Here is a 25,454-nt window from a genome sequence, read left to right as displayed (position 1 = left end):
GAACAGTAAGCCTTTGGGGATGGGCTGAAACAAAAAAATGAGAGAGCACAGAAAAACCTACAATGTAGATGTGTTTTTTATTTTGGTGTGGTACTTAGATTTATACAAATATGTCAACATTTATTAAGCCATAAGCTTATTTGTATGCTCTTAATGGGTGTGTGCTGTCTTTCAGTTAAAATGATTTTAAAAGAAGTCTAAATTGGCCACTAAAATGAAGAGATTTTTTAAAAAAATGTTATGGTTAAGGAACTTTGAGTTTATGACAGAAATTCTTAGTGCTAGATACACAGACTCTTGCAGGTCTCCAAAATCAAGTATTTCATAATTCTAACATGCCATGGACTTTTCTTTTTCCTTCCTTTTGAAACAACCACATAGTTCAAGCTGTTCTAAACTTTCTGTGTAGCCTAGGTTTACTTCAAATTTATGACCCTCCTACCCCAGTCTCCCAAGTGATGAGATTATAGGCATGTTCTCCACACTTGGTCCATCAGTGGCTTTTAAACTACAGAGGTATTTTCACTGATAATGCAGAAGTGGTGGGGGTAAATACAGCCGCTTGCACCTTAGCAGTGCCATTAAATTATAGCATCCATCATTGAATTATTTATACAACACCCCACAAGCCAATTTAAAATGTCCTTGAAGCAATAAAAAACATCAAGCTTACTAAGTCTTGAGTGTGTACTGTGACTAGTAGGGAACTAGTGGAGAACACTATCGCTTCATCCAGCTAGAGTGGTTTTTAAGAATTTCTATGATTTTATTTCAAGAAAAATACATCCCGTACCTAAAAGAACACTAATAAACCATGATTGTTCAACTTGGGGTATTTGTTAGATTTATTTAAAACAGATAGATGTATCAGTCTCTTCATTAGAAAATGATTGACAGTATGAATTTGTTGCCAGTGATAAAATTTGAGCACAGGAGAAATTAGAATTTTAGAAAACATTTCTTTGACACTATACATAATATACTTAAAAGACTTCTGATGAGAGCTACGGTGCTGTTAAGTATGTCAACATTTGCAGTATCTGAAGAATGCCACATGGCTGACATAGGTGTTACAAAGTCAGATGTGGGTTAAAAAAAAAGTCCATCCAAAATGTGAGTTGGACTTAGGAATTTTAATCTAACAGCATTTGAAGGACATATCCATATACTGTCAGTTGTCATCTGTTAAACTTTCAAGAAGTTCATGCTTACGAGGTTTGATATAGCAAAAAGGAATAATCAAAATTATCTGAAAATAATCTTTCTAGGAACTCATTGAAACTAGATTTCTTGATATAATACAAAACAATACATACATATCAACAGATTATAGGGAAACTGATAAAATGTAGCTAGTTTCTAATAAATTAACTTAAAAAGTTGGGATAGGTCTGGAGAGATAGCTTAGCAGTTAAGACCATTCATTGCTCTTGCAGAGAACCCAGGTTTGGTTTTTAGCCCCTACAATATGGCTAACAACTCTCAGTTCCAGGAGTACTTTAAAATGTTAATTAAAAAAGAAAGATTTCTCCCAAATTGACATAGTTTAATTACTTCAGCAATGGTATAGACAGGTTTTAATGAGAACATACTGATAGATAGGATATGTCCGTATCAAAGCTCTTGAGATCAGTCCTTAGGAATGTTAGAGGGTGAAATGTTTGATAACTGTAGTCCTATACAGGACCTTTACTTATTTGTAATTTTCAAAGGTCTCTATTGATAGGAACATACATACAGAAAGAAAATATCCTGAAAGGCTCAAGGATTGCCCATTGGACTTTATAAAGCACAGGGAACTAAACAGAGAGCATTCTACCTGTGGTGGTTTGAGTAAGAATGGCCCTGTAGGCTCATATATAAGAATGCTTAGTCACCAGGGAGTGGCACTATTTGAGAAGGATTAGATGGTATGGCCTTATTGGAGGAAGTGTGTCATTGGTTCAAAGGCCCATGCCAGGCACAATCTCTCTCTGCTTAAGCATCAGGATGCAACATCAGCTACCACTCCAGCACCATGGTGTTAATATAGTAAACCTCTGAAACTGTAAGCAAGCCCCCAAGTAAATGCTTTGTTTTAAAAGTGTTGACTTTGGTCATGATGTCTCTTCACAGCAATAGAATAGCAGCTAAGACATTCCATAACATGTTGGGAAGGAGAGTAGCATCTAATGCCTAACTTCAAGGATTAAAGAGAAATACAAGGGTGTGGGAGTTGGAGGTAACAGGTTTCTCTACAGAGAAGCTAGAGGAAGACTACCAGAGGGAAGGGGGGGGGGGATAAGGAAGAATCTCAAATTTAAATAAAATTGATCCTGTTTGAAGAAAAGACAAATGTATAACAGGAATAATTACTATCAAGAGGTCCCAAGGGTGTAAGGAAAGATGAATGTCAGAACTGTTCTTTGATAGAACTCATTTTTTTGGTAATAGAGGAAAAGATAGTAGTAAGAGTTACGTTAGAATGAATAGAACCTAGATGACTGCTTGTTCTGGGGCCTTTGGTATCTTTTGACAACAATGATTTTTGAGACTGTTATTCTATGAATGAAAATGTATGCTTAACTAAATTGAACATCTTGGTTTAAGTTAATAGAGCTCTAGGATTAAAACAGGTCCCAGACTTCAGATTCCTTTTCCCTTCTTTCTACATCAGGCAGTTTGAGAAACACTGGAGAGGAGGAGAGGAATTTGGGAAACAACTCTGACATAACTCTGGAGCCTTGGAGTTTCATTTGAGGAATTCTCTGTGGTCAATACTTACAACCCAAATTCTGAGTAGTCTCTGAGTTTTGACAGAAGACAATTAGTGAGTGAATATCCTATTTCTAAAGAAACTATTACTGTTTATGTAAGTATTATTAAATCGCCTGAAGTACCTATGAAAGAAGAATAGCATGGATCTAGCCATCATGGTACCTGTATTGAGAGCTTGACAGTACAGCAGACCTTAGTGTTGGGCATGCTGCAGAGGCACAGATAAGGTCACAAAGCCTTGCAGCTTATCAGATTGTAGAGTTAGCAATGCCTATAGTGAGTAGTGACTAGTATTTGTGGACAAAAGCTATAGTTACAATGGTCATGTGCTGTCAACTATTTTTGAACAATTTTTGGTATTTAATATTCCCATCCTGGGCCTAGGGAGATGGTCAAGCAGTTACTCTGCTCTTGTAGAAGAACCAAATTCAGTTCCCAGCTCACAACTGCATACAGCTCCAGTTCTGTTGGATCTGAAAACAACTTCTGGCCTCTGTGAGCAGCAGCATTCATGTGCATATATATCCACATAAACACAGGCACAAACATAATCTAAAACTGAAAATCTTTAAATGATTCCCTTGCTATTTTCATAAGTGTATTCTGGCTACTGTTCTGTTTCCTTCTCAGACTGACAATAGAATTAAGACTGGGTGATTGGTACCCTGTAGATACATAAAACTAACCAAAGAAGGAAGAACCAGGAGAAAACTGTTGCTGAATTCAGTAGAGTAGTTGAGGATGCCACCCCCCCCGCCCCCCACAAAGCCAAGAAAGACTTGGCAACTATGAAGTCATTGATTTAGGAGCTCTATAGTGTCAAGGTTTTGGGAACAGCATGTTGACCATGTTATAGAACAGGAGATAAATACTGGTTGGTCATGAGGCAGAAAAAAACGGGCAGACTGGAAGGTCATGAAGGAGGAGGAGCTGTCAGCAGTCTCTTGAGATGGTCAGTAGATCCCTTTCTCTTTCTGACGGGGTAGCCTTTATTCCTGGTGAAATACACTCACTCTTGTTGGAGCACTGCTCTCCTTGAAATACTGTGTTTTATGTCCTTTTTTCCTGCCTATCACTTTTTTTTAAATGTCTGCTTATTGAAACTCTTGATTATTAAGCTTTCCCTAACTTAGAAGTTTTAATTGTGAAACCATTTCTGAGACTGATTTATTACTTTCTTGACCATTTTGTTTTCCTTGTTTTTCTCTGGCTTGACTGAATTTACTCACCCCATTAAATGAATTCTTTTGAGACATGGACTGTTTTATCCATTCTGTGATCTCAATTTCTAACCAGTAGTTTTTAAGTATTCATGAAATATTAGATTGAGCTGTGTGAAATGTCTATTTTTGGTTAAAATGATTGGTTATCACTAAAGTGGTTAGTATTACTAATTTTATATGTACCAAAATAAAATTATATTAATTGTATTTTTCAGACTATTTTTAAAAAGACCTTGGCAGGGGTACCCTGTTCTTTCCCTTCTCTCTCCCTCTTTCAGTTTCATACATACATTGAGTATGAATAGTACGAAACCCATATATATGTATACTGTGTATATATATATATTATTATTAAACATATTTTCCCACATACCCTCCTACCGTAAATTTTTCCTTTGTTTTTTCTTTCTTTTTGAGACTGTTTTATCCTGTAACAGGATGGCCTTGAACCAAGCCTTCCCATTTTCCTGATGGAGATTTAAAAGAAGCATACAGATGTAGCTAGGTTTACATTATTTTGCAAGAAAAACATGTTCCTAATTTGTCATCCCCCTTTTGTGTGGTAATTTATATAAAAGCTGCTTAAAATTGCAGTAAAAAGTATATTCAAAATCTTAAATATAAATGTTCAACTGTATGTATATTTAGTATAAGTCTAAGGCAAATTGCCATGGTACAGTACAGTATAATGTTCTTAGAGGCATCTAAGTAGATTATTTGCTGTTACTTTGACAATATTTTTTAAAGCCTTGAATGTACAAAACCAATGATTTTTAACTAAAAAGAATCCAATTAAGTGGAAAAAGTCTTATTCTCAGGGGAAAAGCATAAGCACAATATTTTAGAAGGCTCTCTAAATTCTAATCCATGGATTTTGGCTTTAAAATTCTCATCTGGAAGAGTAAAATGAATCTTTCAGATAAACTTATAAATTCATTCTTTCTTTCATTTTGTCAGGATCTCTTTATTAGGTAGACCAGGCTGGCCTCAGACGAAGAGAGATCTGCCTGCTTCTGCTTTCCAAGTGTGGGGACTTAGAGGCATGCACCACTACACCTGGGCCAAGTTTAAATCTCTTTCCTGGCCTTTTACAAGTCTGCAGGGGGATTACAGTAACTCTCCTGAAGGACTCTCTAGTGTATAGGGAGTTGTGTTTTTGAGTACAAGCATATAGAATAAAAACTGGAGATGATAGTACTGTAGTCATTTATGAGAATGGAGTGTCATCTAGCCAAGATTTTGACCTGCATATGTTTACCATATGCTCAGCCTAGGGTCTATACTAGCTGAAGCCAAAGCCATAGTTTTCCAATAAAGCAGTTCTAATTTTTTTAACCATATACATACACAATTTTGTGATTTTTATCTTTTTTTTTTTTTTTGCCTGAGACAGGACTTCACTGTGTAATACACGTTGTAGACGACCAGGCTAGCCTCAAACTCACTTGCCTCTGTCAAGTGCTAGGATTAAAGTCATGCACCACCACTGCCTGGCTATCCTAAATTTTTGATTCATATAGAAGCATAATTATTTTGTCCACAATCAGACTTAAGTTGATGTAGAAACAAAAAGGCTTGTTGGTGATCTCATTTTACAGCAGAACACACCAAAACAATAGAAGTTATTGGACAACAGAATATTGACCAAGAACAATTTTGTTATGGTAAATATTGGTATGAATTCAGAACTACATGTTGCTGAAGTTAAAGACTGGTGGTTCTCAGCCTTCCTAATGCTACAGCCATTTCATACAGTTCCTCATGTAGTGGGGACCCCAACCATAATATTATTTTGTTGCTACTTCATAACTGTCATTTTGCCATTGTTATGAATCATAAGATAAATAACTGATATGCCAGATATTTGATACATGATCCTAAAGGTTTGCAGCCCACAGGTTGAGAACCACTGAGAAAACACCACATATAAAGTCAGTGCTGCTATGGGAGTAGATAATTTTAATTTTGAAAATGAGAAATAGTGAATTCTTTTAATTGGTATGCTTAAAAAAATCAGGCTATTCTCTGGTGGATTAAAGTTTTAGGTAGTTATTTGGTATTTTAAGTATTTTAATTAAGCTCATGAAGTCAAATGATTAGGAAAAAGAAGAGCCTGGGATCATAAAATAGTGGCTTTAGCTTTTAAATATATTTTCCTCATTTAACGAGCACATAAATCCTTTCTTCAAAGATCCTTGTGGTTGCTCTGACTCATAATAATAGTAGTACTGATAGCATTAATTTGCTCAGCACATAATTAGGTGCCACACACTGTGGTAAGTACTACATGTGTATTAATTCAGATCCCCCTACATGTCATAGTATTATACTTTTATGTGTAATGTACATATAAGAAAAGTGGTGGGATTGTTCTCCATCTAACAGTGCTGGCCTACCCCCCACCCCCAAGTGTGGTTGTTCATGGCAAACATTGGTACTTACTGATAAGTTAAACTATTTGACGTGTAAATTGAACACTTTGCTTATTTTCATTCTAATTACACAGTCACCTTAAACAAGACCTCTAATTTTGGTACATAAGGGAAGGAGGAAGACCTGCCAGGTACCATTTGTCCAGTTCAGAAATAGGATGCATCTTCCTGATGGTGTTAGGGGCGAGGCAAAGTGGCTGAGATAGATTCTTTTTTTTTTTTTTTTTTTGGAGCTGGGGACCGAACCCAGGGCCTTGCGCTTGCTAGGCAAGCGCTCTACCACTGAGCTAAATCCCCAACCCCAACATCCGACTTCTTTTTTTTTTTTAACATTAAAAATCCATGCTTTATTCATGCTTGATAATTTAAAAATGTTTTGATACAGTTACAAGTCATGTGCATTTTATTTGTATAAATAGCATTACATTATAAATGCCTTGTGATATTATAGCACATACAATTATAACAAAACTCATTAAATAGTATTTTTTTTTTGAGGAAGGAAAGGTTTATTTTATTGGATAGCTTATAGACCACCAAGAAGGGAAGCCAGGGCAAGAGCTCAAAGCAGGAACCCAGGGGCAGGAGCTGATGCGGAGACCATGATGGACACCGTTTATCGTCTTGATCCTTGTGGTTTGCTCAGCCTGCTTTTTTTTTTTTTCTTTTTTTTGGAGCTGGGGACCGAACCCAGGGCCTTGCGCTGAGCTAAATCCCCAACCCCTCAGCCTGCTTTCTTATACCACAGTAGGCTGGGCACTCTTGAATCAATAATTTTTTTTTTCAGTTACTACTGTACTTTATTGTGTTCAACCAAATCACCATGTTACAAAAATAGCAAGCTGCCATAATAAAAAATAAGGCTCCTCTATCCAGCACCAGATAGCATCATTTTACTTTCAAGCCTAGAAATTGCACACTTGTATATAAACCAACCGAAGATGAGGATTGAGAGTTCATCTTGGTGGATTTTTCCTTTGATGAATATGAAGTGTCCTTCCTTATCTTTTTTGATGACTTTTAATTGAAAATTGATTTTATTTGATATTTGAATGGCTACTCCAGCTTGCTTCTTCTGACCATTTGCTTGGACAGTTGTTTTCCAGCCTTTCACTCTGAGGTAGTGTCTGTCTTTGTCTCTGAGGTGTGTTTCCTGTAGGCAGCAGAATGCAGAGTCCTCATTGCGTATCCAGTTTGTTAATCTATGTCTTTTTATTGGGGAGTTGAGGCCATTGATGTTGAGAAATATTAAGGAATAGTGATTATTGCTTCCTGTTATATTCATATTTGGATGTGAGGTTATGTTTGTGTGCTTTTCTTCTCTTTGTTTTGTTGCCAAGATGATTAGTTTCTTGCTTCTTCTAGGGTATAGCTTGCCTCCTTATGTTGGGCTTTACCCTTTATTATCCTTTGTAGTGCTGGATTTGTAGAAAGATATTGTGTAAATTTGGTTTTGTCATGGAATATCTTGGTTTCTCCATCTATGTTAATTGAGAGTTTTGCAGGATACAGTAACCTGGGCTGGCATTTGTGTTCTCTTAGGGTCTGTATGACATCTGTCCAGGATCTTCTGGCCTTCATAGTTTCTGGTGAAAAGTCTGGTGTGATTCTGATAGGTCTGCCTTTATATGTTACTTGACCTTTTTCCCTTACTGCTTTTAATATTCTTTCTTTATTTTGTGCGTTTGGTGTTTTGACAATTATGTGACGGGAGGTGTTTCTTTTCTGGTCCAATCTATTTGGAGTTCTGTAGGCTTCTTGTATGCCTATGGGTATCTCTTTTTTTAGGTTAGGGAAGTTTTCTTGATTTTGTTGAAGATATTTACTGGTCCTTTGAGCTGGGAGTCTTCACTCTCTTCTATACCTATTATCCTTAGGTTTGATCTTCTCATTGAGTCCTGGATTTCCTGTATGTTTTGGACCAGTAGCTTTTTCTGCTTTACATTATCTTTGACAGTTGAGTCAATGATTTCTATGGAATCTTCTGCTCCCGAGATTCTCTCTTCCATCTCTTGTATTCTGTTGGTGAAGCTTGTATCTACAGCTCCTTGTCTTTTCTTTTGATTTTCTATGTCCAGGGTTGTTTCCATGTGTTCTTTCTTGATTGCTTCTATTTCCATTTTTAATTCCTTCAGCTGTTTGATTGTGTTTTCCTGGAATTCTTTCAGGGATTTTTGCGATTCCTCTCTGTAGGCTTCTACTTGTTCTCTAAGGGAGTTCTTTATGTCTTTCTTGAAGTCCTCCAGCATCATGATCAAATATGATTTTGAAACTAGATCTTGCTTTTCTGGTGTGTTTGGATATTCCGTGTTTGCTTTGGTGGGAGAATTGGGCTCCGATGATGCCATGTAGTCTTGGTTTCTGTTGCTTGGGTTCCTGTGCTTGCCTCTCGCCATCAGATTATCTCTAGTGTTACTTTGTTCTGCTATTTCTGACCATGGCTAGACTGTCCTATAAGCCTGTGTGTCAGGAGTGCTGTAGACCTGTTTTCCTGTTTTCTTTCAGCCAGTTATGGGGACAGAGTGTTCTGCTTTCGGGCCTGTAGTTTTTCCTCTCTACAGGTCTTCAGCTGTTCCTGTGGGCCTGTGTCTTGAGTTCACCAGGCAGGTTTCTTGCAGGGGAAAAGTTGGTCCTACCTGTGGTTCCAAGGCTCAAGTTTGCTCGTGGGGTACTGCCTAAGTCCTCTCCGCTGTGGCAGCAACCGGGAAGATCTGCGCCGCTCTTTCCGGGAGCCTCTGTGCACCAGGGTTCCAGATGACGTTTGGTGTTTTCCTCTGGCGTCTGGATGTGCACAGAGTGCAGTCTCTTCTGGTTTCCCAGGCGTGTCTGCCTCTCTGAAGGTTTAGCTCTCCCTCCCATGGGATTTGGGTGCAGAGAACTGTTTATCCGGTCTGTTTCCTTCAGGTTCCGGCGGTGTCTCAGGCGCAGGGGTCCTGCCATCCTGGGCCCTCCCCTACGGGAACCCAGAGGCCTTATACAGTTGCCTCTTGGGCCAGGGATGTGGGCAGGGGTGGGCAGTGTTGGTGGTCTCCTCCGCTCTGCAGCCTCAGGAGTGCCCACCTGATCAGGCAGTGAGGTCTCTCTCCCACGGGGTTTGGGAGCAGAGAGCTGCTGCGGGCCGGGATCCGCGGGTGAGATAGATTCTTAAACTAGATTTTTTTCAGGCTACTTGAAATAATAAGCATTTTAGACCTCCTCATGAAGAATGAATTTCTCTCAGAAGGCTTCCAAAGTCTGAGTGTTTCCTAACTACTGTTGTCATACTTTTCTCATAGGTTTTTATCTCTCCTGCAAATGCTGCCAGTTTATAAAGATTTACAGACAGTTGATCATTTTCTTGTCTTCAAATGTGGCCAAGATCCTGGGATTTTATTTATAGCTCTTTATAATAAACAAAAAATTAGGGTTTTCTTCTTTTGCATTGTTAAAGGGGGCTTTAAATTTTTTGGTACCCTCTGATATAAAGATACTGCTAACTACTTAACCTGGTGTATGAGGCATTTCTGTTCTCCCTTATTCTGAACCTAACACTCTGCCATAATGGAACACTTTTGATAATGCCTTTCAGCTTTCTGTGTTATTCCCTAGACCCCCTCCTTTCTCCAGCTCCAAATACATTCTCCATCCGAGTCATGTGGATTAGAGGACAGAATGTTTACAGCGTGCTGTGGCTTGTATTATGGTTATTTATGACATGATTAGATCTTAGTTCTTTGTCCTAACTTTCAAGTGAATAAATCTTTGTCTCACTTTTAACACTTAAGGTGGTGTCTATAGATTGAGGACAATTAATGTTTATTAAGCAATGAATGAATGAAATATATAGCCTTGCATGTGCAAATTGTAAATGCATGCCTTTATGAGGTTACAAAGTGAAGTTGAACATCATCTTTTATAAATGTACAGTTGTGAAGCTTGAAGCTAAGGTAGGATAGGATACTCAGTGCCATTCTGCAGTTTTTAAACTCTAAATGCATTTGGTCGTTCTCATGATCACCTGGATTTTAGTAGACTAGACAAAGTAGCATCATGCTGTTCTATTTTGATGACTGAAGCTATAAGTTAGTGCCAGTTTTCCTTACTTGTTCTGGTTCCCAAGTTACTTTAGAATGATTGCATTTCTTTTTTTTTTTTTTTTTATGATTGCATTTCTTAAGCTGATTTTCTTCTTAGAAAGTTAAGTCTGCTGGTATGAAGTCTCATACTTGTAATTCCTTCACTTAGGAAGCAAAACAGAAGGATAACTGTGGGTATCTCCACTCTACATCCCTTCCAGGCTGTGTATGGAATTCTAGGTTAACATTTCTCACACAGCAGTTAAAAGGTCAGGGAGTGCTGTAATTTGAGAAGGGGAGGTATGACGATCAGTAGTCCAGAGTCACCCTATATAGGAACCTGTCTCAAAGAACAAAAGATAAGACCTGTCAGTCTGTTCACCACAGTGTTACTACTTAAAACATGTGGCCGTGAATGTAGAAAGTGAGGGAATTGAAGTGTGAGGAGTGGTATCAGCTAAGTAGCTGCCCTTGGTACATGGATCCCCTCCTGTGATACTTGACAGTTTCTAGAGAAAACTAGAATAGTTGCATGGGAAATGTACCAGTGGTGGCACCACTGATAAAAATGCCTCTTTCCTTTTTGTGACTGGCTTCTTTCATGTTTTCTAGGTTTATCCATTAATTGTACCATGTCTCAGTACATTTCTTTATGTCAGACAATATTCCATTGTGTGGATATACTGAATATTTGAACTAAATCTATCTGGTTCTGAAGTTCATAGTGTTGCTACCATGTCATATAAATTATTATGTGTGGATGCTTGAAGATTAGGAGGTTCTTGAGGAAATAACTTTTTACTTTTGTAGAAGTACTTTGTTCGTAATAAACATTCATGTGGTGCATTGATGTGTAGGCAGTAAACTGTAGTCTTGGTTACTTGTTCTAGTTCATAGTGTTGATGAAAATAGAGTTCTATGTGAATGTAGAAAACCCAGCATGTTCTCTTTGTTTCTAGGAAGAAGAATCAGGAAGGATAAAGGACTGCTGGGACAACCAAGAGGTTCCTGCACTCTCTACATGTAGCAATGCCAATATCTTTCGAAGGATAAATGCCATTTTGGATGATTCACTGGACTTCAGTAAAGTCTGCACAACACCTATAAATCGAGGAATTCATGATCAGTTGCCAGGTAACATGAGAACTGCAGCTACGTGGTGCATACCAGAGGGCCTACTGGGAGGCCTATGGAGATCACACTGAGTCTCTGGCAGTACTTGCCCATTTCATGGTTTGTATTATGGATTAGATCCCCTCATGTGTGGAACCTGCCTGTAATTATAGAACAGTCTGTTTTGTGTGGTGCACAGGAAGAGTTGAATTTAAAAGACCGAATTTGTGTGTGCAGTGAAGGGGGTGGGAGTGAAGTACAGACGTGTAATTCCAGCTCTTGGGAGATGGAGACAAGGATAACTGTAAATCTGGAGACAGCCTGTGCTACAGAGTCATTTCAGGGTTAGCATAAGATAACTAGCTAGACCTTGTCTTAGAAATACAAAACATAACCACCCATTGTTAGGGTTCTAGCCCAAGTACCACAAAGGAATATAATGTGAATCATGTCAGAGATTTGGTAGCTGTTTAGATTGTGGGCTGGAGAGTTGGCTCAGTATTGAGGATACTTCCTGCTTTTGCAGTGGACCTGAGTTTGTTCTCAAACATCAGGTGGCTCACAACACCAGTAACTGCAGTTCCAGGGAGTTTGATAGCCTATCTCTCTGTCCCTCAGGGCACTAGCCTCATCCATGGTACATATATTTAGGCACTCACGTACACCCATAAAAACAAGTTCTTTTAAAAGTTAGGGTTGAAGTAAATTTAATATTTAGTTCAACTTATATTAAATACTGTTTTGTCAATATAGAATCAGTATAAAAATGTGCTAGTAAGCTGTACTCTGTCTTTATCACTCTCTGCCTTATTCCTCTGAGCACAGGGTCTTTCACTGAAGCTGGAGCTCACTGTTTCTTGGTGTCCTCACCCCCAGCTTTCTGCTAGACTGGTAGCTAGCAGAACCCAACAATTCTCCTCTTTCCATCCTTCCCCGGTAGTGACACCAAAACACATATGGCCCCCTATAGGTTCTTATTTGGTTGCTGTGGGCCTGAACTCAGGTTCTCATGCCTACACATGTAGCAGCCCCCTTTACCCACCAAACGATCTCTCTGGCTCAGCTCCAGCTTAGGACAGACTTGGGAGTGAAGTAACTTTGTCCTAGTGGACTAGTTATTTTTCAAATACTCATAACTACATGTGACTGGTAGCAACTGTATTAGATGGAGCAGTCTTTACAGGTCAGCAGGCATGTAGTGTTCCCGTACCTAGGGGACTACTGATGAGTAGGGGATGGGGAAGCTCCTGAAGATAACTCTTGCCAAGAAAGTATCGATACCTTGACAGTGCTTCATAATCTTCTATGGGAGTTGCAACATGTTTTAAGAATGTTGATGTACTGTTTTGCTTGGATCATTTTAGAAGAAAGATTACATTTTTAATTTTTTTAGAATAGGCTTTGAAAAAATAGTAAGATTTCTCAGAATGACTGGCAAGTACTGTTCTTTAGTTATAAGATCTGTGGTTTAACTTCTAATTTAGTGTTGGGAATAATTCCCATGAAGTTGTATGATCTATTAACATTAAGTAGCTAAACATTTGGAGGGAAAACTAGGAGTAAACCTAAAGGGGCTGCGATGGCTCAGCAGTTAGGCACACTTACTGCCCTTGCTGAAGACTCCAGGGTTGGCTTCCAGCCCTCTCACGGCGTTCACAACCACCTGTAACACAGGTTCCAAAGCCTTCATCCGACTTCAGTCAGCACTACACACATGATGCATGTACTCTAGTATACGCAAATACATATAATAAAATAATTAAAAATAATTAAACTGAGGCTGGGTGTGGTGGTGAACACCTATATCAGTTCTTGGGACGCTAGACACGGGTATTGTTATGAGCTCAAGGCTAGCCTGAGTTACTGAGAGAGATCCTGTCTCAAATACAAAGACAGAAAAGCTAAACTGACTGTGGTGTCTGTAGTATTTATTTCTGTTGAATGTACAGGAAGGCACAGGAGGTACATTTGACAGTCTGGGTGTTTGGGTCTACCAACTTCCAGAAGTACATAACTTATAACTTAGGAGCTAACTTAGCTCTCCATTAGCTTAGAGTGAATTAAAAATTCATGAAGGTTCCTTAGTTTCTAATATATGTTCTATCACTCCTTGAGAAAACCATATGATTATATTTTCTAGTAAGACTTGGGAGAAGAATATAACTTAATGGTAGAGTGTGTGCTTAGCATATACATGGCCTTGGGATTGATTCCTCATTGAAAAAGAATAAAAAAAAATGACCATCAATAGTGGCTTAACCTCGGTGAGTTGCTTCAATCAACCATAAAATTTTTTTGGTTGATAAAGTATTCAACTGGTGCAAGGTTGTTGAATTGTCTTTTAGTTGGTTCCAAAGCCATAAAGGTAATACACATTTTGTTTCAAAAGATTTCTAAAAACAAAATAAAACAAAACATTCCCATAGCATTTCTATATTCATTATGACTGGTATTGTGGCATTTTCATACAAGTAAATGTTATATATTGGGTTATTTCCCTTTATCCCTTCCCCTTCCCTTTTCTCTCTCCCCATTAGTTCTTTTTATCCCCTTTGATAGTTTTGTTTCTAATTTATGTCCTATATACATACATGATTTTTATGTATCAATACATAATCTAGAGTCTATAGTATTAAATAAAAGATTTGTCTTGTTGGAATTAGATTAATTCACTTAATATGTTTATCTTCAGTTGCATCAAGTTTCCTAAAAACAACATAACTTCATTCTTTATGACTGAAAAATTACATATGTTTGGTGGTTCGTACATGCTTGGCCCAGGGAGTGTGGTACTATTAGTGTAGCCTTGTTGGAGTAGGTGTGTCACTGTGGGCATGGGCTTTAAGACCCTCATCCTAGCCACCTGGAAGTCAGTCTTCCACTAGCAGCCTTCAGATGAAGATGTAGAACTCTCAGCTCCTCCTGCACCATGTCTGCCTTTATGCTGCCATGCTCCCACCTTGATAATAATGGACTGAACCTCTGAACTTGTAAGCCAGCCCCAATTAAATGTCTGTTTAAGAGTTGCCTTGGTCATGGTGTCTGTTCACACCAGTAAAACCCTAACTAAGACAGTATGTAAACCCACCTCCTTGTCTGCTGTTAGACACCTGAGTTGGTTCCCAACTTTGCTGCTGTAGGCAATATTACAATAAACATGGATGTGCAGTGTTGACACAGAGGCCTTTGGGTAAATACCCAGGAGCAATATACCTGTGTCATGTGGTAAACTCACACACACACACACTCTCTCTCTCTCTCTCTCTCTCTCTCTCTCTGTGTGTGTGTGTGTGTGTGTGTGTGTGTGTGTGTGTGTGGTAGCAACATTATTTAATTGATATTCCCACTGTATAAGGGGTTACCTTTTGTCCATATCCTAGTTAGCATTTGGTGGTGGTGGTGGTCGTTGGGTGTGTGTGTGTGTGTGTGTGTGTGTGTGTGTGTGTGTGTGTGTGTGCACGCGCACGTGCATGTACCATGAAGTGCAGGTGTTCATGGATGCCAGAAGTGTTGGATCCTCTGGAGCTGAAGCTAGTGATTTAGTTAAGAGCTGCCAGATGTGGGTGCTGAGAAACAAATTCTGTCTTTATAGTAAGAGCAATAAGAACTTTTAACTCAAGAGCTGTCTTAGGACCTTGATTGTTTTCCTTCCCTCCCTCCCTCCCTTCCTCTCTCCCTCTGTCCCTCCCTCTTGTTTTTTGAAGTATATGAAGACTCAGATATATAGCCTTACCTTGGCTGGCCTGGAATTTGCTATGTAGACCACAGACTCAACAGATCTGCTGGGGCTGAAGAGGTGGCTCAGTGGTTAAAAGCACTGACTGCTCTTCCAGAGGTCCTGAGTTCAAAATCTAGTAACCACATGTTGGTTCACAGCTATCTGTAATGGGATCTGGTGCCCTCTTCTGGTGTGTCTGAAAACAGCTACAATGTGCTTATAATAAATAAATCTTTTAAAAAAAAATCTGTCCACCTCTGTTTCCTGGGTGCTGGAGTTAAAGGTATGCACCCACTGCGTGTCTCCTGTTTTTTTAATGACTGTTCTGACTGGACTGAGGTGGATTATAAAGCTAGTTTAATTGCAATTTCCAAAAGGTAGTGACCAGAAGTATTTTTTATATATTTGGTGAATTTTGCTTCATTTTTGAAAAAAAGTTCATTAACCCATTTTAAAAATATTCTAGGGGTTGGGGATTTAGCTCAGTGGTAGAGCACTTGCCTAGGAAGCGCAAGGCCCTGGGTTCGGTCCCCAGCTCCGAAAAAAAGAACCAAAAAAAAAAAAATATTCTAGAGTTCCTTCCTCCATTCCCCTCCCCAGATGTAAAAAAAGTCCTAGAGTTAACTCTGTCTTATGTGTCACTAGCAAAGATTTTCTCCCATTCTGTAGGCTATTAATTTGGTTAACTGTTTCCTTACTGTACAGAAACTGTGATTTAATGGGATCCCAGTTGTCAATATTTTTGAACAACTGGAATCCTATTCAGAATATTCTTGCCCTTTGTATATATCCTGCAGTGTTTTCTCTGCTTTCTACTTGCAGTTTCAGAGTTTTGGTTCATTTGTTCAGGTCTTTGATCCATTTGGAATTGATTTTTATGCAAGGCAAGATGCATTGGGAATCTAGTTCCAGTCTTCTTTTTACATGTGAGTGTCCAGTGTCCTAGCATCATTTGTTGAAGAATCTGTCTTTTTTTCTGATGTATATTTTTGGTATTGGTTAAAAATCAGCCGTCTGTAGTTCTGTGGGCTTATAACTGTTGTAGTCCAGTGAGCTACATGTCTGCTTTTGTACAGTGCAATGCTGTTTCTGTTACGCCAGCTCAGTAGTATAACCTGAAATCAGATACAGTGACACGTCAGGATTATTGTCTTGCCAGGATTGCTTGATATTTGTAGTCTTTTCTGCTTCCATATGAATTTAAACTATTTTTCCAGTTTCTGTTACAATGTAATTAAAATTTTGATGGAGATTGCATTGAATCTGTTGGTAGTATAGCCATTTTCACAATATTACTTTTTTTTACAATTCATAAACATCATTTCAAAAGCAGTTTTACCTTTATGCTTCGATCAAAAATCCAGCTAGAATCTAGTTTTGTGTAAGGTTAAAGAGTTAGTCAGATTCATTTTGTTTGTGTTGATATCCAGTTGACCCACCCTGTGTGGGGGTGGGGTGGGGTGGGGTGGGGGGCGTGTGTGTGTGGTGTGTGTGTGGTGTTTGTTATTGGGAATTGAAATGAAGGCCTTACCTTTATTGCTGAGTAAGTGAACTACCAATGGACTATACCCACTCTGTGTATATGTGTTTATGTATATGTGTATGTATGTACTGTATGTATGTATGTTATGGGTTGCCTTATATTTTTAAAACCTACTTCACTAAGTGTACTCAAATGGTTTAACCTCTCTTCTAGCCCACCACCCACCAAAAATAGTAAATATGTATATATATATGCATATATATAATATGTATATATGTATGTTAATAGGGAAAAAGATTTGGACCTGTTTAAAAATAGTTTTGTTTTTGTTTTTGTTTTGTTTTGTTTTAGAGCAAATCCAATCTGTGTTTTCAGGATATCAGCAGTTCAGTTCACACACATCAGCAGCGGTAGCTTGCTGGACACCATTTACAAATCAGCAACAAACTGTTCTATCCAGACAAAACCCAGATGCTCTGCCAATTGTCCCATGTCCATGAAAGTCACCAGAACACCACCAAAATTTCTTCAGTGCATTTTTCTCTGTACAGTCAAGACAAATGCTGAGCAACAAGAAATGACAAGGCCACCCCATACCAATGTCATCCACTCAAACATCCACTCTAGTAACACATCACATGCCCTTTTCCAGAAAAACACCATGTCTGTTCTCAGCAAAACATTCTCCCGTGTGTCTGCTTAAGTAAAAACATCCTCTCATAAGAGTTTCCCCCAAAGTCACATGACACAACTGAGTCTCCACAAAACCCCAAACTTTCCACTTCCATTTTATGTACACATGTGATATGTGTACATATATTACATATGTACACAGACAATGCCTTACATAGGCACAGGAATAGTCTTTTGTTGCACAGGTGACAATCGTCTGGTTAGAAAGAGTCTGTTCTCGGGCAGGCGACAGTTCAGCAGTGAGTTTGCTTGTCATGCTTAACAACGTGAGTGTGACCCCGAGTCCACATGGTGAAAGAAACAACTCCTGCAAGATGTCCCCTGACCACCAATGTGCACCATGGCATATGTGCACCCCCACACCTCCCACACACATAATTATAAAAAGAAATAACCTGTTTGTATGTAATGGTGGCTTGATTGGCACCTCTGAAAACTTTTTCTCACTTTCTCCTGCTTCTCATATTTCTACCATCTGTGTGGCTTTGGGATAGAGTTAGGTCCTTTGATCTTTCTGTTTGTGGATATAGTCTCAAAATGGGGAAAGGAAGAAGAACAGTTTTGAAAAAACATCCTCCATCAGCCCATTTCACAGTAAGTTTACACAAAATAGAGGTACAGATTCTGACCCAGGCGACCTGAAACAAATCCTGGCTTTGCTCTTTGTTTGCTCTGACTGTGGCCAACTCTAAGATTAGGCCTGGGAGCAGTAACAGTGCTGATTCATAGGGGTTTGTGAAATTTGGGTGTTGGTGGTGAGTATGTTGACATTTAGTTGTTTTGACTGTTAAAACATTGACGCTGTGAACATAGTTGTATAAGGGTATACAATCTAGTGGAGAATATTTCTGTTTGGGAATCAGTTAAACTAATGACACCCAACATTTCTCTAAAAGAGGTTGGACCAACTTTCATTCCCACCAGGAGGGAATGCCTGCTGCTTGACATCCTGGTCTGTTACTCCTTTTCAGATCGCTACTTTTGCAGAGTGTAATAACACCATGTCTGGATTCTTGTTTGCTTGCTCTTTGTTTTTGAGGCAGGGTCTTAGGTAGCCACCACTCAACCTCAGCCTCTGAAGTGCTGGGATTACAGGCACCATCGGCACAGTTACATAAGGTTTTGGTTTTGTATTTTCTGATTGCTGCTTAGGTTGAACATCTTCAGATTCTTACTGGCCATTTGAAATCTTTTTTTTTTTTTTTTTCCGGAGCTGGGGACCGAACCCAGGGCCTTGCGCTTCCTAGGCAAGCGCTCTACCACTGAGCTAAATCCCCAACCCCTGAAATCTTATTCTGTGCCATACTTATGTAGTCTTTATGCATTCTTACTGGGAAAATAAGTTGTGTAGGCATTCTAATCGAGTCTGTAGTGAATTTGTTAGATGTATGTATGCAGTTACTCTTCCAGTTTTTGGCTAATGTCTCAGTGAACATGTTATTTATTTTAAGGTAATTCCAATTTATTGATCTGTAGAGTTAGCATTTTAACTTTATAGCTAAATTTTGTCCTTTCCAAGGACCTAAATATTGGTGTTATCTTTGAAAAACTTTGCTTTTTCTTTTAATTAATGATATAGACGTTACTTAGATTTCTTAAGATTTATTTTTATGTATATGTGTGTCTGTGATTATATGGCACATGTGAATGCATACCCATAAAGACCAAAAGAGGGCATCTGATTCCCTGGAGCTACAGTTAACATGCAGTTATGAGCTGCCTGTATGAGTGATGGAAATCAAACTGGTCCTCTGCAAGAACAAGAAGTGCTCTTAGCCACTGAGCCATTTCTTCATATCCACTTGCATTTTTGTTATTTCTTAGTTGTTTGCTAGTATGTAGGAAGATAAGTCTTTTGTACATCGACACTAAGTCAACAATTTTGCTAAGTTAACTTATAAATGCTAATAATTACTACTACTACTTTATAGATTTTTCCAGAACATACATGCATCATACATACATACATAGATTATAATTTCAGTTCTTTTTACTCATTTAGCCTTCCCTCTTACTCTCTTGTAATCCAAGGTTAACTAGAAATGATAATAGGAGCATTATTGTGTTTTGTAGTATTGGGGAAGAGTGATAGGTGTTGCTAGTTTGAGCATTTTACTAATAGGTATGCTAGGGTTTGTGTATATTCTTTAAATTATTAAAGAAAATTTCAGTTTTCTGAATGGGTTTTTAGAGAAAAATTATGAATTTTTTTGTCTTGTTTTCTTGCAGACAAGAGTTTTAGTATATATTTCGGGCTGGCTTGGAGCTGGCTAGGTAGCCCAGCTTGGCCTTAAGCTCATAGCATTCCTCTGGTCTCAGCTTCCCCTGAGGCTGTAATTATAAGTGCGAGCTACCATGTCCAGCTAATGAATGGAAATTTAAGTTATGTTAATTTTTTTGTATGTCACTTTAGTTTTATGCTTACTTCTAGGGCTGGGTTCTATTTCAGTGGTAGACTACTTTCCTGGCACCCAAGTTCAGTCTCCATTATTGAAAAAAAATCACTAGAAAGCAAATTTAAATTAACCAGTCAACATACTTTTACCTCTATAAATGTGTGAATATCCAGAAAAGAATAGCAAAATAAAAACAGATTTTCATCCCTTTAGTAAATCCAAATTCTTCATAATATATTTTACTTCAGTATGTTGCTAAACTTGATTTTTGTACATGTTGTCCTTCGGAATTTTATGTCCATGCACTTGAGAGATTATCTTGCAGTTGCCCTTAATGTATTTTTAATGCCAGTCTTGTTAGCTTCTTGAAGCAAATTAGAAATTTGTTTCTTCTAAGGGTTTACATGTTAAAAATTGATGTAACTGCTTAGGTTTGACTGAATTTACTGGTGAACCCTCTGGGTATGCATTGCTTTTTATTTTCTAAGGTAAAAATTTTAAATTATAGATTACATTTTTTAAAAAGGTATATGGGGCTGGGGATTTAGCTCAGTGTTAGAGCGCTTACCTAGGAAGTGCAAGGCCCTGGGTTCGGTCCCCAGCTCCGAAAAAAAGAACAAAAAAAAATAATAAAAAGGTATGTAAACATTAAGACAATGTATTCTAAATTTTGGTAAGTGTGTATTTCTCGGATTGTCTCTTTTAGATTATCAAGTCATTGGTATACATTTCATGTGCTAGCTTCTTTTAATCTTTTTAAATGTTTTATTCTTGTGAATGTTTTCCTGAGATATTGTTAAAATTTTAAAATAAGATCTTGGCTTTGGTTTCCTCCATCTTATGTAGTTAAGTGGGATAGGGGCAATCATTGATTTGAACATTATTGGGGTTTTTTCACAATTACTATTTTTTTCAAAGATTTATTTATTTATTTTATGTTTATGAGTCCACTGGTGCTCTCTTCAGACTCACCAGAAGAGGGCATCGGATCCCATTACAGATGGTTGTGAGCCACCATGTGGTTGCTGGGAATTGAACTCAGGACCTCAGGAAGTACAGTCAGTGCTCTTAACCACTGAGCCATCTCTCTAGCCCCATCATCACTATTTTTATGCCTAATGTTCTTAATGATTTTTTTAAATTATCAGTTTGAAAGGTTCTAAATTTTATTACTGCACAAACACCCTAATTTAGACAGGAGCAAGTCTCCAGGTTAAAAAAATTGAAATCCATCCAGTGGGACTGGTCGACAACCACAATTCAGTATAAACCCTCAGTCTTGCAGTGTGTGAATCCGTACAGACCCAGCTTCGTTCTCCTCCTCTTAGAGTCGTACCTGATTTTGTTAGCAGTTTTCATCTGAATCCACTGAAGGATAGGATGATTTTGCTTTTGTTTCTTGGCCAAGAATTGCTTGATTCTGAAAGTCTTGTGAGACAACATGGCGAGAAGCCAAATCAGGTGTAGTGTGCATGATGGCGGAGGAAAGGAGAAGAACTAATGATTTCTTTCTTTGGACTTAATACATTTTAAAATATATTTTAAATTTATTCTCTCCTGTAATGCATCCCAACAACACTTTTCCCTTCCTCTATACGTTCCACATCTCCTCTTCTCCCCCAGATCTACTCCTCCTCAGTTTCCCTTGAAAAAAAAAAAAGCAGGCCCCAGATACTAATTGAACACAGCATATCAAGATATAACAAGACGGGGTTGGGGATTTGGCTCAGGCCCTGGGTTCGGTCCCCAGCTCCGGAAAAAAAAAAAAAAGATATAAAAAGCCTAGGCAGTGGAAGGAAAGGGTCCAAGGCCGGCAAAGGATTCAGAAAGCTCGCGCACTCCACTGTTAGGAGAGAACAGCTAAACAACCGTAATGTGTGCAGAGGACCCAGTGCAGACCTATGCAGGCTCCAGGACTGCTGCGTTAATCTCTCTGCACCCTTCCCTATCAGTCCTGCTCTGCTGGTTCTGTGGAGCCTATTCCCCTGGTCCTCAGACTTTCTGGCTCCTACAATCCTCCTCTCCGTCTTCCACAGAGTTTCCCAAGCTCTCCCTAATGTTTGGCTACAGGTCTCTACATCTGTTCCTGTCAGTCGCTGGAGGGAGCCTCTCTGATGATGATGTGACTTTGATTTCAGTTAATGTGAGGATTTCTCGTTCCCTCCCCTTTCCTTCAGATCACATTTTTTAATGATGGAATAAGACCCTAACATGTATATTTGTCACATTTTCTTTATCATTTATCCATTGATGGGCACCTAGTCTCATCCTGTAATCCAGTCATCATGAGCAGTGCAGCAGTAGATATGAGTGCAGATCTCTATAATAAATAAGCTACATTTGAGTCGGGTAGGGTAGGGTTTTCAGTGGTGCAGCTGGATCACATAGAAAGTGTTTTGATTTGTTTTTCCTCTGGCTGTGGTGTTGGCGTGTGCATGCTTTGTTTTAGGCATGATCCACTCACCTTGTATCTAACTGGCCTAGATCTCACATACCAGGTTGGCCTTGTACTCAGAGATTTCCTGCCTCTGCCTTACAACACATGCAGCCCTCCTGGCGCTTTACTGTGTTGTTGTCGTTTGAGACAAAGTCTCACTGGGTAGCCTGGGCTTGCTGCAACTCAAGATCTTCCTGTTGCATTTCCTCAAGTGCTGGGAATATCTTCAGATACAGGTTTTAGTTTTGGCGTGTTTTTCATTTGTGGTGTTATGGGGATGCCACAAGAAATGACCACTCAGACATTTAATTTATAGTCAGTTGAAAGTCTTTATTCCAGCCAACTGGGACCGTATTCAGGTATTCAATGAGAATCCAAGTATAGCCCCAAGCATTTAGAACAAGAGGCTTTAAAAGGCGAAAAGCACATCCTGGTATCTCACTTTGTAGCTGCAGATTTGCATATGCAGGTAGTTTAACAGAAACTAAGATGAGCAGTTAGCTGGAAGGGAAGGTTTGCACAAGCAGGCAGTTTAAAATAAGATGATAGCTGGGTTGCTTGGCCTCAGTTATTGCAATAGAATCTGGTAATTATTCACAGGATTCTCCATCAGTTTAATCATAGATTAAGTTCTAATTAAACCTGAAATGGCCTCTACAGGAAGAGAAGATGGAGGAATCTCTGCTCTCTTGCCCTGTCACACTCGCCACTGGCTCTATGGCCATTAGTCAAGCATTAACTTTCCTGTTCTGAAGGAGCATAGTTGGTCCTAAGGACTAGTAGCTTAACTTGAGTTTGTTCTCTGTTTTATGTAGTTAGCCATGCAGTTCCTCAACTGCATGATTAGCCTGATCAGAGTAAGAATCGACAGTCTAGCTAACACTGACAGCCACATAGGCAGCCACCAGGATCAGGTAAGCAGAGACTGATACCAAGTAACTATGTTTCCTTTCATTCCTTTGAAGTTTTCTCTAACCATGGCAAGGTTTTCCTTAGTTACCACTGATTGGCTAGCATAGAGAAACAAGTTTCTCCTAAAGGCCAGGCAAAGTTTTCCTTGTTTCATAAAAAGGTGGCCTAACCTTCAGTTCCATAGAACTTCCTCTTTGAGGAAGCCAACTTGACTCTCCAGCCTGGAAATAGAATTCTCTAAATTGCCTAGGTCTAAATTTAGCTGGGATCTAAGTTTCCTGGAGTTTTGGTTCCCAACAAGGCTAAGGTGCCTATGGCTGTTACACCAGATGTTCTTGTCTCTCCTAGGACTGAGACCGGAATTGGGACCCATTTGATCTTAATCAGGCCAATATGAGCTCTCCTCTTCTACATTATGGGCATATGCTTGGAAGATAACAGACCAGTATACGTAGAGTGTGGGGGAGTGTGGCTTTCCAGGTGGCGCATTTTAGTCAAACTGTTAGCACAAGCAAGCCATGTAATTTGAGGACATGATGCAGGCACATTGTCCTTGACAGTTCAGCTCACCACTGGCATGCATAAAACAGTAATTCCTGAAGGCCTTTTTCTAGCTGGTCTTCTCTACAACCTGATTTCCTGACCCTCATCTTTCTCCTCGACCCATACTGTTCTACCCCTGGAAGGAGGTATAAGACAGCAGAGATCTATCTGAAAGGCAGAGCTTCCCATCCTTGCTGTTTTGAACTTCCATGTCCAGGTGTGATGCTGATGTGTTAGCACAGGTTAGGAAACTCCCGTCACTCTTATCTTTAAGGGGTCTGAGGTCTGAGCAACCACCCCTCACTTGTCATCCTCACTGGCCTTTTTTCAAGGGTTGACACCAACTACTTTGACAGCAGTTGGGGTGGTGAGGATGACAAAGTAGAGTTGTTTCCAGACAGGTTCCAGGGTCTGTCTGTTCAGAGATTCTTTTTATCCAAATCCTATCTCCTGGCTGGAACCTGAATTCAGGGGTGGGAGATGGCAGGAATCCCCTCATAGTCTGGTCAGTGGCCTTGCCAGCTTCCTGAGAAGCCTGCAGGGACTTAAGGGAGTAATTAGACATTTCTGCCTGGGGAATATCTCAGAATTTGGAGAGGGTAGGAAGATGACTATCAAACATAATTTCAAGGATTAAATTCCTCCAGGTAAGGACTGCATTGGGCCCTGAGAAGGGCAAAGAGAGAGAGGTTGACCTAAGTTTTCATAAGTTTTCAGGATCAAGTTGGTCAGAGTCTCCTTAATAGTTCTGTTCATCATTTCTATCTGACCTGAGCTCTGTGACCATAATCATAGTGTAATTTCTAATTAATATTTAATACCTAATTTTGAGACACTTTGGCTATGAAGGCTAGGCTATTGTTGTACTGCTAGGGGCGGTCCAAACCTAGGATTATTTCCTGAAGTTTCTTAGCAACTATTGGAAGAGCCTCTTTTTGGGTCGGGTAGGGCTCCACCCATCCTGAGATGGTGTGTACAAATACCAGCAAATATTTATAGCCAAAAATAATAGGCCATATTTTATTAAAGTCCAGCTTTGAATGTTCCCAGGCCCATTTCCCAAAGCCCAGATCTCTTGCGGGATCTTCCTTCCTGCTTTGGGGTTCACCTGAGCCCAGATGCACATCTAAAAGTGGTGTCACTAATCAGGCATCCCAAATTTGGAGTGGTCTGAAGACTTCAGCAGTTCTGTGGCCCCTAGGTGGGTGGCTTGGTGGAGATCCAAAACCAGTTGGTTGCCTTTTCAGACTGTGCCCTGCAGCATCCACCATCTTTGCTTCTGCTGTGTGGCCAGTTCTTTATTTCTCTCAGTCAGTTTTGCCTTTGGGTGCATTCTGGGCAGTCTGCTAAGGGATCCAGCAGGGGTACCAAGATGAGAAGAGGCCCCATTTGTTCAAGGGTGTCTTTCCTGGTTGCCAGGTCAGTCTGTCTTTTGCTCTGTCTTCTGAGGAATTACCCCTTTGGTTCCAAGAGGGCTGAGATTTCTTCCCTGGTTTTGATTTATTTCCTGCCGAGGTTAGCAGTCCTTTTTCCCTGTGTAGAGCCCATGGGCTATGGTGAAAGGACATGGCTTTTGGTGTATGTGGTGATACCCTGTCTTTCCCCAGCACAGTGCATAACTTTATCTTGGATTATTTCTGCTGCCCCTGCATACCTGAACCCATCTTGATGAAACTGCTCTCCCATCTGTGA

At 39.4% G+C, this 25,454-nt stretch overlaps 2 protein-coding genes across 28 annotated transcripts in view; one reads left to right on the top strand and one right to left on the bottom strand.

Annotated features, from left to right (window-relative positions):
• The window catches only part of Cpeb1 (cytoplasmic polyadenylation element binding protein 1), a 107,778-nt gene that overhangs the window by 11,168 nt on the left and 71,156 nt on the right, over nt 1–25,454 (top strand). For all 27 annotated transcript variants that reach the window (XM_087656027.1, XM_087656014.1, XM_087655986.1 and 24 more), the window contains 1 exon segment: nt 11,427–11,601. Coding sequence is in view for 15 of the 27 variants with exons in the window: in NM_001438319.1 (NP_001425248.1) it covers nt 11,427–11,601 (175 nt within the window). In the remaining 12 variants the exon portion in view is untranslated.
• On the bottom strand, nt 21,041–21,346 carry LOC147996870 (putative ribosomal protein eL39-like 5). The gene has a single exon (XM_087607346.1). The coding sequence runs from the start codon at nt 21,311–21,313 to the stop codon at nt 21,131–21,133; it is 183 nt and encodes a 60-aa protein (XP_087463472.1). The 5' UTR covers nt 21,314–21,346; the 3' UTR covers nt 21,041–21,130.

Source organism: Rattus norvegicus, chromosome 1, assembly GCF_021556685.1.
Source record: "Rattus norvegicus strain SHRSP/BbbUtx chromosome 1, alternate assembly SHRSP_T2T, whole genome shotgun sequence".
In the NCBI taxonomy this organism is placed as follows: Eukaryota; Metazoa; Chordata; class Mammalia; order Rodentia; family Muridae; genus Rattus; species Rattus norvegicus.
The sequence above is the reverse complement of the archived record's forward strand: the minus strand, read 5'-3'. Positions and strand labels throughout refer to the sequence as shown.

Excerpts from the sequence above, each read along its gene's own strand:
- LOC147996870 (XM_087607346.1), bottom strand. The coding sequence starts at position 21,313 with ATGTTGTCTCACAAGACTTTCAGAATCAAGCAATTCTTGGCCAAGAAA.